The sequence below is a fragment of the Oryza sativa genome, chromosome 1 (genome assembly GCF_034140825.1).
Source record: "Oryza sativa Japonica Group chromosome 1, ASM3414082v1".
Taxonomy (NCBI): Eukaryota; Viridiplantae; Streptophyta; class Magnoliopsida; order Poales; family Poaceae; genus Oryza; species Oryza sativa.
In genome coordinates, this window is record NC_089035.1 from 19,728,448 (window position 1) to 19,745,175 (window position 16,728).

General features: G+C 45.7%; 1 protein-coding gene across 2 annotated transcripts; it reads left to right on the forward strand.

The window, feature by feature from the left end:
* The first annotated feature begins 13,169 nt into the window (after positions 1–13,169).
* LOC4327801 (uncharacterized) lies at positions 13,170–15,659 on the forward strand. Of its 2 annotated transcripts, none has more exons than XM_015788498.3 (2): positions 13,170–14,861; positions 15,127–15,659. In XM_015788498.3, exon 1 carries the CDS (start codon positions 13,369–13,371, stop codon positions 14,851–14,853), a length of 1,485 nt encoding a protein of 494 aa, XP_015643984.1. In that variant the 5' UTR covers positions 13,170–13,368; the 3' UTR covers positions 14,854–14,861; positions 15,127–15,659. The 2 variants fall into 2 exon arrangements, with proteins under 2 accessions (XP_015643984.1, XP_015643975.1); XM_015788489.3 differs by having other exon boundaries at positions 13,254–14,839.
* The last annotated feature ends 1,069 nt before the right edge of the window (positions 15,660–16,728 follow it).

Consider the following 16,728-nt stretch of genomic DNA (forward strand, 5'->3'; position numbering starts at 1 on the left):
GCTACCTGCGGAATTCGAAGCTAGGCAAACCGATGTTGATGATGTTGAAGAAGCTTCGGCTAAATTGGTTTTGTCACCAGAACAGACAGTTTTTGAGAAACCAGAAGGGACAGAGAATCGTCATCTCAAACCGTTGTATATCAATGGATTTGTCAATGGGAAGCCAATGTCCAAAATGATGGTTGATGGAGGAACTGCTATCAATTTAATGCCATATGCTACATTAAAAAAATTGGGTAGAAATCCAGATGATCTTATCAAAACTAACATGGTTCTCAAGGATTTTGGTTGCAATCCATCGGAAACTAAGGGAGTTTTGAATGTGGAGCTGACAGTCGGCAGTAAAACTGTTCCTATAACATTTTTGGTCATCAATGGGAAGGGTTCCTATAGCCTGCTGCTCGGAAGGGATTGGATTCATGCTAGTTGTTGTATTCCTTCAACCATGCACCAGTGCTTGATTCAATGGCAAGGTGACAAGATTGAAATTGTACCAGCCGACAGGTCAGTTAATGTTGCTAATGCCGATTTAGCTCTTTGAGAGATGGATGGTATTGATTGTCTATCTGGAAAAGTTTGGGATGGAGATTTTCTAAGAGTGTCCAATTGTGATATACAGCCGATTGAAGATGGAGAGCCCAAATTATTATTTTGAGGGGGTCGTGGAGGGTTCAAATGTCTACACCAAGGACATGGTAGATGATCTCGATGACAAGCAATGATAGGGTTTTATGTCGGCTGATGATTTGGAGGAAATTGATATAGGTCCAGGAGACAGACCAAGGCCAACATTCATTAGTAAGAATTTATCTCCAGAATTCAGAACCAAGTTGATAGAGCTTTTAAAAGAATACAGAGACTGCTTTGCTTGGGAATATCATGAGATGCCAGGACTCAGCCGATTGATTGTCGAGCATCGGCTTCCTATCAAACCCGGGGTTAGACCATATCAACAACCACCAAGGAGATGTAAAGCCGATATGCTAGAGGCTGTTAAGGCTGAGGTTGCACGTTTGTATGATACTGGTTTTATTCGGCCATGCCGATATGCTGAATGGGTTTCTAATATAGTTCTAGTTATCAAGAAGAATGGCAAAGTTAGAGTGTGCATTGACTTTCGAGATCTGAACAAAGCTATCCCAAAGGATGAGTACCCAATGCCGGTGGCCAATCAGTTGGTCGATGCTGCTTCAGGATACAAGATATTAAGTTTTATGGATGGCAATGCAGGATATAATCAAATCTTCATGGCAGAAGAAGATATTCATAAGATAGCTTTTAGATATCCTGGTGCAATCGGCTTGTTTGAATGGGTTGTGATGACTTTCGGTTTGAAAAGTACTGGAGCTACATATCAGAGGGCCATGAATTACATATTTCATGATCTAATCGGTTGGTTGGTTGAAGTTTATATTGATGACGTGGTAGTCAAGTCAAAGGAAATAGGAGACCATATAGCCGATTTGAGGAAGGTGTTTGAGAGAACTAGAAAATATGGCTTGAAGATGAATCCGACAAAGTGTGCTTTTGGCGTATCGGCTGGCCAGTTTTTGGGATTTCTTGTTCATGAGAGGGGGATTGAGGTAACTCAAAGGAGTGTTGATGCAATTCAGAAGATTCAACCTCCAGAGGACAAGAAGAAGTTGCAGGAATTGATCATCAAGGTAAATTTTGTTAGAAGCTTTGTCTCTAATTTATCAGGAAGGTTAGAACCCTTTACACCTTTGTTAAGATTGAAGGCCGATCAAAAGTTCACTTGGGGGGCAGAACAACAGAAAACTTTGGATAATATCAAGGAATATCTTAGTTCCCCACCTGTTCTGATTCCTCCACAGAAAGGGATACATTTCAGATTATATTTATCGGCTGGTGACAAGTCGATTGGTTCGGTATTGATTCAAGAGCTTGAAGGGAAAGAAATGGCTGTATTTTACTTAAGTCGCAGGCCCTTAGATGCAGAAACAAGGTATTCTCCTGTGGAAAAATTATGCATGTGTTTGTATTTCTCTTGCACCAAGTTGAGGCATTATTTATTGTCCAATGAATGCACTGTGGTATGTAAAGCCGATGTGGTCAAATACATGCTATCGGCTCCAATTTTGAAAGAAAGGATTGGGAAGTGGATATTTGCTCTAACAAAATTTGATCTTCGGTATGAATCACCAAAGGCGATTAAGGGACAAGCTATAGCCGATTTTATTGTGGATCACCGTGATGACTTAATCGGCTTGGTTGACATTGTGCCTTGGACATTGTTCTTCGACGGATCAGTATGCACTCATGGTTGTGGTATCGGCTTGGTTATAATTTCTCCTCAGGGGGCAAGTTTTGAGTTTGCCTATACTATTAAGCCTTATGCAACTATTAATCAAGCTGAATATGAAGCGGTTCTCAAAGGGCTGCAAATGCTTAAGGAAGTTGAAGCCGATGCTATCGAAATTATGGGTGATTCTTTACTGGTTATTGGTCAACTGGCAGGAGAGTATGAATGCAAGAATGATACATTAATGGTCTACAATGAGAAATGCCGAAGGTTGATGGATGGATTTTGGCTGGTAACTTTGAAGCATGTTTCTCGAGAGCAGAATATAGAAGCTAATGATTTGGCTCAGGGAGCATCAGGGTATAAGCCGATGTTAAAAGATGTGGAGGTAGAAGTTGCCACGATGACAGCCGATGATCGGAGATATGATGTGTATCAGTATTTGCAAAACCCATCTCAATCAGCTTCGAGGAAATAGCGTTATAAGGCTTTAAAATACACCTTGTTGGATGATGAGTTATATTATCGAACAATCGATGGGGTGTTGCTCAAGTGTTTGAGCGCCGATCAAGCAAAGCTTGCGATAGGTGAGGTACATGAAGGAATTTGTGGTACTCATCAATCGGCTCACAAGATGAAGTGGTTACTTCGGCGTGCAGGGTATTTTTGGCCAATAATGTTGGAAGATTGTTTCAGATATTATAAAGGATGTCAAGATTGTCAAAAATTTGGAGCAATTCTGTCACGTCCCAAAATGACTCTAAAATATATCCTTTAAATTATGCCTAGAATAATTAAAATCCTTGTGAAAGCCTTCAAAAATTAAAATGTGCAAAGTTAAAAGTCAAATTAAGGCTTGGAGGATTTTTGTATATTTCCTAAAATCCTAAAATGTGTAAATAAATTTTAGTGGAATTTTCAGAGCACAAATAATAATTGTTAAGAAATAAACAAAGTTAAAAAGGTTTTATAAAAATAAAAACCCTAAAAAAAAACCCTCCCTCCCTCTCTTGGGCCGGCTCGGCCCATTTCCCTCCCCCTCTCCCTTCTCTCCCCGCGGCCAATCCGGCCTCTCCCTGCGCGCGCGCGCCGCTGACGGGCGGGCCCGCCCGCCACCCTCGCTGACGGGTGGGGCCCACCCGTCATCCCCGTCCTCCCGCCGCTCCCGCCGCCCCGCCCGCGCCAAGCGCCGCCGCCGCCGCCAAATCCGCCGCATCCTACCGTCCCCGCGTGCAATAAAGTGGGGGGAAATACTCCCCGTGATCCCCTCTCCCTTTCCCCCCATTTTTTCCCTCTCTCTCTCTCTCGCGTTCAAACGGGCGGATTTGCCCCCGCAAATCTCGCCGGCGCCATTGATGGCGGCTGGACCTCCCGCGCCGGTTTCCTTCCTCCCCGGCCGCTCTCTCCCCCTTCCAACCCTATTTAAACCCTCCCCGCACTTCCTTCGCCCGTTTTCACCCTTTGCCGCGCCTTCTCCTCACCGGAATCGAGCTCGCGCCGTCGCTCTCTCTCTCCGCCGCCGCTGCTGAGCTCCGGTCCGCCGCCGTCGTCGCCCCGGACCGCCTCCCGCCTTGGCACCGCCTCCTTCGGCTTCGCCGCACCGTCGCCGTCCTCGTCCACCCCCTTGTCGAGCTCGCCGACCGCCGTAGCGCCGCCGTCCCCGTCGACCCGAGCCGCGCCGCCGCCTTCCTCCGCTCCGAGCGCCTCCTCCGTCGCCGCCGTCGCCTCGGGGTGAGCCGTGGACCACTGCCTCGTTTCCCCCTCTCCCTCCCCTCTCTCGGCCGCCGCTCCGCCGTGCCTATGGCCGCCGCCGGCGACCATAGGGGCGCGGGTGCCGCCTCCCGCCAGCCGCGCCGGCATGGCCGCCTTCGGGCGCGCCGAGTGTCTGCCGCATGGGGCCCGGCCGTCAGCTGCCCGCGCCCTCGGGTGCGGCTGACGCGTGGGGCCCACGGCGCCGGCCGGTGTGAGCCCGGGTGCGCCCGGTCCACCGTGGACCGTGAGGCTGCCGCGTGGGCCCCACTCCCGTGGACCCGGTCCGCGCGCCCCTCCCCCTCGGCTGACGCAATAAACCCTTTTTAAATTAAAATTTAAATGAAGAAATTCGCAAATATTCATTTAAAGAGCATATAAACTTCAAATGGCCATAACTTGGCCATTTGAACTCGGAATTGGACCGTTCAAGTCTCTAATTTTTCCTTAAGAGGTCAAAAACCCATTTTTCTGCCTTGTTCCTGCTTGTTATATGGAGTTTATTAGAGTAAAAGCCTTTTCTTTTCTGTTGGTCGTGTAGACGCTGCAGCTTCGGAAGATCCGCTCTTCGTGGAGGTTGAAGCCGACGTTTGGGAAAGCGAGCAAGGCAAGTCACATCATCCTTGAACATATTGAATCCCAGTTTATAAAATTATTTTGATTTAAAATTATTGCATTACCGCTTTACTTAAATTCCCGCGTTATCACTATTTTGTTTAGCCATGCCTATTTACCTTTGTTATGACCTTATTATTGTTGTTATTGTTATTATTACCTTGTTCACCCTAGAATAAACAAAACCCCAACTAGTGGGTACTCTATTTATGGTACCACTAGTATGAATTTAGGTAGATGCTTCGCTGGTTAATTAGGCAACATTAGGTGGTTTTACAACTCTAGACTTTGGGAATATTCATATCACCTGGACACTATGGAATGGTTGGATTATTGTGGAATTGGATTCACACCTCCCCCTCTATTCAAAACCCTCAAAATGGTTTTAGGCTGGGCTCGGGGTGCATGGTTTTGATAGTAACACCTCGGCCATATAAGGACCGGTCTTCGGGCCTCTGTTGCAAAGCACTATCGTACTTCCACATGTCTAGTGGGTAAGGCTTAGTTTGTGGCTCAGTCTGGTTATGAACAAAAGTACACGGATGGAGATGGACGAAGTCGGGGGTCGATGGACATCTCTAGGGCAAATGAAGGCTACACGAGCTGCGGCCCGGTAGTCGAAATGTCATGGCACAGGGCTGGTGTCCTGCTGCTAGGGGCTCAGTCCTACCTACCTGTCCCGGAGGTTCCGGCCATAGGTGGGGTTGGGTCGGTACTCTTGTCTATGGCTAGGATGGGTTGGAAACTATGTCACGTCTTCCGTCCGTATACCGTGATGGTATGTGGCACGTGATTACACGTGAGAAAGATGTGTCTTGTGGGTAAAGATGTACACCTCTGATCAAAGTATAACCTATTCGAATAGCCGCGCCCTCGGTTATGGGCAAGCCTAGCAATGTACCCAAGTTAGTGTTTTAATTCTTAAAACCTGCTTAACAACTAAAATATGGAATGGTTGGCCTGGGTTGGCTTGGGACGAGCTGGGACCCAGGGTCGGGTTGCCAGTTCGGTTTGAATCATCGTAGGCCTTGGGTTAAGGCAGGTTCGTGTGGGTTCACGGCCTTGATTAATAACATTGGATACCTCTAGGATCGTATTGACAAAATAGCTTTGAGCAACTAAGTGTCTTTTAATGCTGTTTACTGCAAACCCTAACCCCTTATATTATAACCCCCTTGTACTCCCTTGCATCTATTTTGCACTTGTGGGTGTGTCTTGTTGAGTACGGTGGTTGTACTCAGTCTTGCTCAATTTTTCCCAAACCCAGAAGAGGAGTTCCTGGATGATGAAGGCTTTGGTGTCTAGCTCGTGCCTGCCGTCAAGCGCCTGTGGTCGTCGCCCTAGTCTTCCGCTGTTTTTCGTTTGTCTTCTTGTGTGCTGGGCCTTCGCCGCCCATGTAATAAATTAATTACTTACGCTTCCGCTTGTTAAACTCTGAATTGTATCAACTTTTGGTGTACCTTGCCTCCTGGGACAAGGAATAATACACGCACGTAAGGAACGCCCGTTGGGTTATTTTCGGTCGTGACAAATTCAAAGAGCACCAGCATCAGCTATGAATCCTATTATCAAGCCATAGCCGTTCAGAGGATGGGGTATGGACATGATCGGCCAGATTAATCCACCTTCAAGTAAGGGGCATAAATTTATATTGGTTGCGACTGATTATTTCACCAAGTGGGTAGAAGCTATTCCTTTGAAGAAGGTTGATTCAGGAGATGCTATACAATTTGTTAAGGAGCACATAATCTACCGATTTGGTATTCCCCAGACCATTACAACTGATCAGGGTTTGATATTTGTGTCCGATGAGTTTGTTCAGTTTGCCGGCAGCATGGGTATCAAATTGTTGAATTCTTCACCTTACTGTGCACATGGCAATGGACAAGCCGAGGCGTCTAACAAGAGTTTGATCAAGTTGGTTAAGAGAAAGATTTCTGATTATCCTCGGTAATGGCATACTAGACTGGCCAAAGGATTGTTGTCTTATCGGATGGCTTGTCATGGATCGATTCAAGTTCCTCCTTACAAGCTTGTTTATGGACATGAGGTAGTTTTACCATGGAAAATTAGAATCAGCTCGAGAAGAACAGATTTACAAGATATGTTGACAGCCGATGAGTACTATAATCTCATGGCCGATGAAAGGGAGGATTTGGTTCAGTTTAGGTTGCGAGCTCTTGCAAAAGTTACCAAGGATAAAGAGAGCGTTGCTCGACATTACAACAAGAATGTGGTACCCAAGTCTTTTTCTGAGGGAGAGCTTGTTTGGAAGCTAATCTTGCCGATAGGAACTCGTGATAATAAATTCGGCAAGTGGTCACCAAATTGGGAAGGACCGTTTCAAATCCACAAGGTTGTGTCTAAAGGAGCTTATATGTTGCAAGGACTTGATGGTGAAGTTTATGGACGAGCACTTAATGGAAAATACTTGAAGAAATATTACTCAAGTGTATGGGTTAATTCATGATCGGCTGAGTTTGCTGATACGTGTAAAGCCGATGTGTTTACATCGCCTTGAGATGGCCAATATAATTATATCGCCCTTAGTTGTTTTATTATCATAATCGGATGTGTTTTGCCGATGTATGATGGCCGATATGGTTATATCGCCCTAAGCGGGTTGTTTTCATTCACATAATCGGCTGTGTTTTGCCGTTATAGGATGGCCGATATGGTTATATCGCCCTTAGACTAATTTATAATTTTATCAATGTCTTCGTCATTGCAAAATTAGGAGGGCACATATATGCAAGAAAAAATTGAGAATTTTTGAACAACTTTAGAAGTTATATTAATCGGCACAAGAGAATATCAGAACAAGTAGATGAAGTATCAGAGTTTTCTAGCCGATTACAAAAATTTTCTAAGTCCTATTACATGGATATTCATTGGGATAAGTAATGTTGGATAGCCGATACAACCCTTTATCTAATTTACTCTACTTCTTCGATCGCTTGGGCGTCTTGAGCATCGGTTCCAGGGATGACTGTTAAGGACTTAGTCATATCGGCGACATTTCTAATGGCCGATCTCAGCTTAGCCTTCTGCTCCTCAACAGCTTTTGGGAGATCAGCTAGTTTCTTGTGTTCCAGATCCAGCTCGGCATTGCATTCTTGAAGTTGTGCCAAGAGATCAATCTTTTGGGCTTCGAGCCGATCAATGTTGGACCTGATCGGAACCTTAGACAGCTGATCGAGCTTGGATTTTTCTTCATGCACCAATTGCCGATTGGCTTGGATTGTAGCTTCGATATCCTTGTGCTCCCGCCGATCAGCTAATCTTTGTTTAGCTCTTTCCAGCTTGAATTGATGCTGCTCGAGGTATACTGCTGGAGTAATAATATTGGCAAGATCATCTGGGATCTAAAGTTGAATTTCCTTGAATCTAGCCCGGATTGAACCACAATCGGCTACTAAGCTATCTAACGATGACCCTAGCCGATGAGATATATCTTTAAGTGTTTTCTTCACGTCATCGGACAAGGGAGCTAGAGCCTTGCTGGTGGTATCTTCTTCTGTCTCTTCATCAAGGTAATCTTTGATATCAAACGAGAACAGATCGGCTAATACCTGCAAGAGAGAAAGTTGAAGATAGTTAAGCATCAAGACAAATTGTACAGCCGATTTGAGATTTTTGAAGACAAAATTTACTAGGATAGCAGGAGCAGTTGGCCGATTAACAACTTTCATGGCTACCAAGTTTAACCAAGTTTGCAGCAACCACCATGGTCCACCTACACCAACAACTGAGCCGACAGCTATCTTGGCCGATGCATTATTCAACATTTGGTACAGATAGCCGAGGAGGATTTTGCCTAAGGGGAATTGTCTCTTTGTTTCTAGGGCTTCAGCTGGAAACTGCCAGTTGGTTGTGGGACCACAACTTGATCCGCAGAACAGGAACTTTTCAAGCCATATCAGCAGAAAGACTACATGCTCTCGAGGGGTGACTGGCCCTTTGCCCTTGTACGCTGCAATATACCCTGACCAGCCTCCAATGCTCTTGGTCTTGAACTCAAAAGTGTTTTTAGTGTTCAAGCTCATGGGATTAGCCAATGAGGTGACATCTAAGCCAGTGATCATTGTGATGTCTAACAGGGTTGGGGTCATTGGCCCTTGGTTAAAGAGTAAAGCATTAAGTGTGTTCGACCAGAAATAGGCTGCAGCGGCCATCAGGGGTTTGTCCTTAGCCGAATTTGCTATGGTCAGGGCAAGTGCTTGGCCGATTCCAATTTCGTCCCAGTGAGCCTGCTTGCTAGCCGATACCCGCTTGTACCATACAGGCCAACTTTTCTCAGGGGCACTTTTCTCAATGGAAGGCCAAGATTTGAAGGTGTTTTTCCAATGACCTATGTTCGGGTTGGCTAGTCTGAAAGGAATCCTATTAGTCTCGGCACTAATAAACTCATGGGGATCAGGATTGCCGATCGGACCGAGAAAATACTGGTGCTCGTTTGACAGACTGGGAACCGCGACCAAGTTGGAGAGATGCTACAAATGCAAAAGAATAGAGATGAAGAAAAGCTGATATACTGCACGGAAAAAGGGATCTAGCTGATGAGCACGTACCTCTGCGTACTCAGCCGATGGCGCGACAGACGGGCTGGCGGAGGTCGACATCGCCGCGGGCGGAATCTTGGCCGGAGAGGAGATCGCCTTGGAATTGCCTTGCGCACCGAGGGGATCGCCGGAGAGAGAGAGAAGACAAGGTTTGCTTAAGCGGTGAAAACGGAGGTGACGGTGTGAAATTTCTCGGAGATGACAGTTAATATTTAAAACACCGCGGTAACGGTCGAAAAACGGCAACGAGCGATATTCTTGGAAAAACAGATATGGCAAATCTGAAACATTACCAAATATTCCGAACTTGGGGGGCATGTGTTAACGACCAAATTTGGTAATATGAGTATCAGAGATGAAGATCAAACAGAAGCGGAATCTAAGATAGGAATTGTTACGGAAACAGAGCACGAATCGGCTAAGTCCGAATCGGCTGCGACCTTAATCGGCAGAGTTCGAGTCGGACAAGGTTAGTCGATTGAGCCGATTTTGACAATACGACTCGGTATACGTCATCGGGTTGAGTTGAAGTACTTCATATGGATTGCCATACACGGATTGAGTCCTAAGGAGGCAATTGTATCTATTAATTAGGATATTTTATGTAAATTCCTTATAGATAAGTTTGGGCAAAAGTCTGCCGCAAAGACTTATGGTATCTTAGAGTTTGTTAGAGATAAGAGTCGTGTCCGATAAGGACATATTTTGTAATCTCGGGTATAAATAGACCCCAAGCCCCATGTAATAAAATAACACATGTTCAACAACAATTTCGACGCATCGCCACCCTTTTACTTTCATTTTGTTTCGACGAGATCTTGCTTTCGGGTTGAGTTGCATCGGTTTCGATCTTCAACTAGGGGTAAAACTTGTTATGGCGGCTTGCGTTCTCGGGATTAGTGCTTCCATCTTTACGATACTCTAATCTTGTTCATGTAAGTTGTCGAGTTATCATATATCTTATATAATCTCTGACAATATCTTATATAATCACCAAAATTTCTGTAGATCGTTCCGGAAATAGAGTAAGAATCGGCCGAAGTCCGAATCGGCTGCGACCAGAGTTGGCAGAGTTCGAGTCGGATAAGGTAGCCGATTGAGCCGATTCTGACAATGTGACTCAGTACACGTCATCGGGTTAAGTTAATGTGCTTCATACGGATTGCCACACGTGGATTGAGTCCTGAGAAGACAATTGTATCTATTAATTAGGATATTTTGTGTAATTTCCTTATACTTTGAGTCGGTAAGGGTCCGCCTTAAGGACTTGTTTGTATCTTGAGTTGTAATAGTGTTAGGAGTCGTGTTTGACAAGGACATATTGTGTACTTTGGGTATAAAAGTAGCCCAAACCCCATGTAATCAATTAACAATCAGTTCAACACAATTTCGGCGCATCGCCACCTTTTTACTTTCGTTCTATTTCGTCGAGTTCTTGCTTTCGGGTTGGGCTGCATCGATTTCGATCTTCAACTAGAGGTAAACTTGTCATGGCGGCTTGCGTTCTCGGGATTAGTGCTTCCATCTTTATGACACTCTAATCTTGTTGATGTAATTCGTCGAGTTATCATATATGTTCTATAATCTTTAGTAATTACTCTATTTAACCCGCAATCGGCTAGTTCTTATTGTTAGGAAAATAGCCGATAGGGTTAAATCTTGCTGTTAATCTAGATTATATAGCATATCTACCATCTCTTAGATGCTTTCATCATCTTGCTTAGATCTTATGTTTATCTTTATGCTTAATGCTGCATCGGTTGAGTTTGATCTATTAAGTAATATTTTTAATCGTAATATCTTGCTTGTTTTATGGTTACTGAAAGAGATAGCATCGGAGTTTCAGCCGATCTTACCTGATTTAGCTATTTTATATCTTATATGCTTAATTGTTATGCTAAATCCACCCTTTGTGTTAAGATCTTATTGTATTAGAATATGTTAGGCTTCCTGTTTAATGTATTATGTTTATTTTAATATCTTAATATAGAGTGGTATCGGAGTATCAGCCGATACGTACTAGATTGATCGGCTATGCTGTGAACATTCATATAATTATCGTGTTAATGCATATTTTGACTTAAGTGATTTATACTGTCTCGGCATAACGACCGATCTATCCCAATCACTTGGTTTAAATATACATCGACGTGACAATTATGTACTGTTAACATCTACAGCCGATCGAGTAGACTTAGCTTTATCTTATTTATTCACAATGGCCGATCGATCCCAATATGACATCGGCTCAAAAATAAATGATATGTCATCGGCAACTAGCCGATCGGCTATCGTTTATGGATTTAACCGCGGTTTCTTTGTCTTTCTTTCTTATTGATTGTAGGATCAAATCAACTGGCACGCTCATGAACCTAAAGGCAAGATTTTGGACCTGCACTGAAGTTAAGCAGATCTTCCAGGCCAGTGTGTGTTTTTCGCATCAACACCCTCCCCCTGCCTCCTAATCACTCACTTTGTTTTGCCCCTCGCCGCCAGTTGCCAACCCCACAACTTCGGCGGCACCGCCTACCCATTCCATGGCTCACCGCTGGGTCGCAGCCTCCCATGGCCATCCCTCTAAGGCTGTCGAACTCCCACCTCTTCCCCCCCCTCCCACCCCCTTTCCACCCCAACCCCAAATCGAGACTTGAACTTGTCGGGCCGCCTTCATTCGTCGGAGCTCGAGAAGAAAAAATGTGACATGAATCCAACCGTGAAGGGTTCAACAGAATTCTCACCTAAAATTTTTGTCGAATGAAGGTTAGCAATTCAGTAGTGAAGTACTACCTACAGAATTTTAGGGTTGGACACATTTATTTAGAAAGTAGGTAGAATTAAATGATGAAATGTTGTAATTAGATGAGAAGTGGAGGTAGGTGGAGAAATTAAATGGCGGATGATTGTAATTGTTGTTAGTAGTATATTTTAGTATAAGTCCTGAAGACTAAAAATTACTATATTTTGGATGGAGTAATACATACTATGTGCTATACAGGCATTGTTTAATTCCCAGAAATTTTTTCCCAAAAACGTCACATCGAATCTCTGTACATATGTATGGAGCATTATTAAATATAGATAAAAAGAAAAACTAATTGCACAGTTTGCATGGAAATCGCGAGACGTATCTTTTGAGCCTAATTAGTCCATGATTAGCTATAAGTGCTACAGTAACCCACATGTGCTAATGATAGATTAATTAGGCTTAATAAATTCATCTCGTGGTTTTCAGACGAGTTATAAAATTAGTTTTTTCATTCGTGTCCGAAAACACCTTCCAACAACCGGTGAAACGTCCGATGTGGCATAGAAAATTTTATTTTCACGAAGCCACATTGAACCTGCCTCGCCTCACGAAAACGGTCGGAAACGATCGGAAAACAGCCTTAACTATTTCCATAATCATATTTTCTCGGAAATGAAATCAAAAAGGGTAAAGTCAGAAACGAAAACGATATCGGAAATATCGGAAAACCGGAAACGGAATAATACGGATAGAAATATGTTGGTACAGATCGGAACCCGGTAACAAATACGGAAACATTAAACTATAGAAAACATATATTTAACTCATAAGTATGTTATATGTATAAATAAATTTAAGCTATACTATATAAATTATAAATTAAATCCATTTTAGCCACGCACTCAAGTTAGGATTTGATTGAAGAGTCAATCAATCTCTAAACTGTGGGTAAAGTAGAGACATACCCTATAAATATCAACATATCTAGAAATACAGTAATTATTATAAGAAACAGTAATTTCCATAAAAATACGGTAAATACGGAAACGATCGGTATAACAGCAAAACCATTTCCGTTTCCATCTCCATATTTTTTACCATTTCCAATTTTTTGGGTCAATTACCATTTCTATATAGCTCGACCGGTAGAAAGTCAGAAACGAACGCCGGTTCCGTTACCGTTTTCACCCTTACTAATAACTATGCTCCTGCATGGACCTGTTGGACGAAAATATTTCAAAATTTGTATTGGGCCGTTCGCTTGAGAAGCGCAGAACATCCAGAGTTCCAGACGTAGTACACCTATATAGGGAAAGGATTCCTTCATCTTTTAGAGCTCTGCATCCTAGCGTCCAGTAACGTCCAGTACAAGCACGACGAATCCTCAGCAAACCACGAGACTTTCTCCTCGCCGCCGGAGAGCAAACGGCTACATGTCCAGACTCCGCCGCGCCGCCCTCGCCGCGGCACTGGCCGGGACGGCGGCCGTGGCGGCGAAGCTGTCGGGGATTTCCGTCCGCGTCTCCCATCCGCCGCAAGACGGCGCCGCCACCACCACCCGCGGACACCTGGGCCTCGTCCGCGCGCACCCTGGGCTGCGGGACCTCAACGCGGCCCTCGCCGGCAGCAGCAGCGGCAGGGACGCCTTGTTCCTCGACGCGGCCCACGCGCTCGCCGCCGGTGCACTCCGCGCTCCGACCTTCACCGGCAGGTACCTCCGTGAGTATGCCAAGAAACTAGCGGCCGCGGAGTCCACGGTCGTCTACCGGGTCGAGATGGGCCTGGCACTCGTACACGCTCGGGACGGCCGATTCGACCAAGCGCTCGCCGATGTCGCCCGGCTGGTCGCGGACAGACCAGGCGACCCCCACCTGCGGATCACCTCCGCCGCGCTGCGCCTCCTGCACGGCCGGATGGGGACCCCGGCCGAGTGGCTCAACGGCCTCCCAGAGGACGCCGGATGGAGGGTGGCGTTCGAGGTCGTATTCGCCATGCCCGGGTCCTCGCCGCTGTACACCCAAGGTGCCGCCGACAGGGTAGTCATGTTGCTAGCGGCCAAGCTCGCCGAGGCCGTGCTCGTCAAGAATTTCGAGCAAGGTGAGTGGTCCGTCGCGGACAAGCTGGCCATTTCGTTGCTGCTCACCGCACTACGCCTCTTCGTGTCCAAGTACAGCCGTTTTCCGTACTTCACGAGGCCGAAGTCGACGCCGCCGCCGCCTTCCTCCGGTGGCCGCGAAATCAAGCCCGTCAACCTGCAGCCGGTGTTCCTCGTGGAATGCTCCCAAGCGATGCTCGCGTCGCTGCTCCGAGCGCGGCCGCTCTGCGGCGAGCGACTCCGAGAGGCGCGCGCCACCGCCGAGCGCGCCCTCGCCGACGCCGAGGCGGAGGGCGACGACCTCGCGGCGGTCGACGTCAACCTCCTCCTCGCCTTCCTCGCCGCCAGGGACGGGGACTTCGACGACGCGCTGCGGCGGTACAAGGCGGCCGTGCAGAAAGACCCGTCGGACTCCCAGCCGTACGAGCTCGCCGCGGCGCTCTGCGCCATCAACGGCGACGCCGCGGAGTCAGAGGCGTGGCGGCGAGACGGCAAGCAGCACGGCCGCGCTACTGTCGCTGTCGCCGTCGCCGAGCTTGAGCTGCCAGCCCTCCTCGACGAGCTGGTGGTCGCGGCGGCGCTCGGCTCCGGGATTCTGACGACCCTCGACCTCGAGCGTGGGGGACGACGGCGCCTCGTGTTGGTCGCCGCGTGGAGGGAGGTGGACGCAAGGCTCGCGGCGGCGGTGCTGGACGACGACCTGACATTGCCGGAGCGCGTGCAGCTCCGCCTGCTCCGCCGTTTGCTGCGCGGCGAGACGCAGCTATTGCTGGACACTGCCAGCCATGGACTGATGAAGAACTCCACGCGTGAGAGTGACTGAAGTTTCAGGCTTGTCTTCTCGCTTATTCTTACGTTTATCAGCTAAATTTTAAAATTTTCATTTTAGATTTGATTTTAGGATTCTTTTATCGTATTTTATTTTTTAGCCTTGGATTCTAAACTGCCAAAAATATGTATATAAAAATTTTATTTATAAATTATGTTTCATTTGCAAATACGTCAGTTTGGTTTGATTGGCCGTTGGTGACTTGGTGCCATACTTAACTGCCATCTTTCTAGCTCAAAATTGTTTTTTTTTCTTTTATGGCTGCAGAATTGGGAACGCGCTGGACATCTTGATTCGTGTCTACATTGTTGGGGAAGAGGATGGGAAGTTAAGACAGTGAGAAATAAAGGTGGATCAGTATGAGAATTTGATTTTTAGTCTCAATTTCTTTTAAATTAGCGGTGGGAACTGGGAAGTGATACAAGGGCAATCATAACCCTCCATTTAGGATGGTGTCTATGGTATTAACTACATTCACATGTAGGACTTTTAACTTATGTGTCACTATATTAATTAAGAGAGAGAGAGAGTGAAGAGAGAAAGAAACTGGGTCTCATGCAAGATACAGTTTCAACACGAGAACATATGCACTAGACACTATCAAGTTTTGCATTGGGAGAAAATAGTGTCTTCATAGTAGATGAAGAATAAATATGATTGGTAAAGAAGAGAGATGATGTATTTATTAATGACCCACTTTAAGAAATCATGGGTTGTGAAGTGTAGTTTCCATTGTAATGTCTTATTGATATGTCACCATAGACACTGTTTATGGACACTATGGGTTGAGACTGCCCTAAGTTGGTACTTCTTCAATTTGCTTGTCGTTCTCCATATGTTACAAATTAAATCGTTGTGGCAATTTACATCGCTACCGTATTAATAACATAACAATAATCTTTTTAAGGCAAGTATTAAAATTTCCAGTGATGAGTACAAATAGTAGTATGGATGCATTGATTATGGGTAAGAAGGAAAGTATACATCTCGGAAAATGTTTTGGAGTATGAGAACGAAAAGTACTTTCACCAAAATTTTAAATGCTAGAGCGATAAGAAAATTGAAACAGAGGTTGTATGGAGCTAGGGGTGGAAACGAGGCGAGCCGAGCCAGGCTCGGCTCGGCTCGTGGAAGCTCGCGAAATGCCAGGCTCGGCTTGGCTCGGCTCGGCTCTCCAACCGAGCTGTACATTAGGCTCGGCTCGGCTCGTGGTCTGGCTCGAGCCGGCTCGAGCTGGCTCGTGAGCTTTGCAATAGCAGCAGTTGTATTGCCAGCAGCAGTTGTGTTGCTTTGCAATGACTTGGTTATTCAGATAATAACTCTCAAGTCCCTACAAAGATAATTAAGTATATTATATGCAGCCAACATATAACAAATTGATGGGCTTTTTTGGTTTTCAGCCAGAAGTCTTTCTATTCAAACCGAGCCTACTAAGCTCGTGAGCTGCTCGCGAGCTGGCTCGGGCTCGGCTCGGTTCACAAACGAGCTAAAACCCAGGCTCGGGCTCGGCTCGTTCAGGATTCGAGCCGAGCCGAGCCAGGCGAGCCCGAGCCGAGCTTGAGCCGAGTTCACGAGCCCGAGCTATTTGTCCAGCCCTATATGGAGCTTTGATAGAAACTATATCTTTGAGAAAACAGATGTTTGAGATTGGTCTAGACAACCTAAAGAGGAGCGGCTACATCGGTTCTCCTAATAAGTAAATGACAAAGCCAAAATTTCAATTTTCAAACTTAATTTTAAAATTGATTTTAAGATATTTCAACGTAGTTTCTTTTTCAGCATTGGCTTTTAAGTCGCTAAGAACACATATAAAAAGTTTTACCTATAAATTGATTTTTCCTCCATTCCTAAGGACCCCTAAATCTTATG

Excerpts from the sequence above, each read along its gene's own strand:
- LOC4327801 (XM_015788489.3), top strand. The coding sequence starts at position 13,369 with ATGTCCAGACTCCGCCGCGCCGCCCTCGCCGCGGCACTGGCCGGGACG. Across the intron at positions 14,840-15,126 it reads ACTGATGAAGAACTCCACGC|AATTGGGAACGCGCTGGACA; the intron begins GTGAGAGTGACT and ends TTATGGCTGCAG.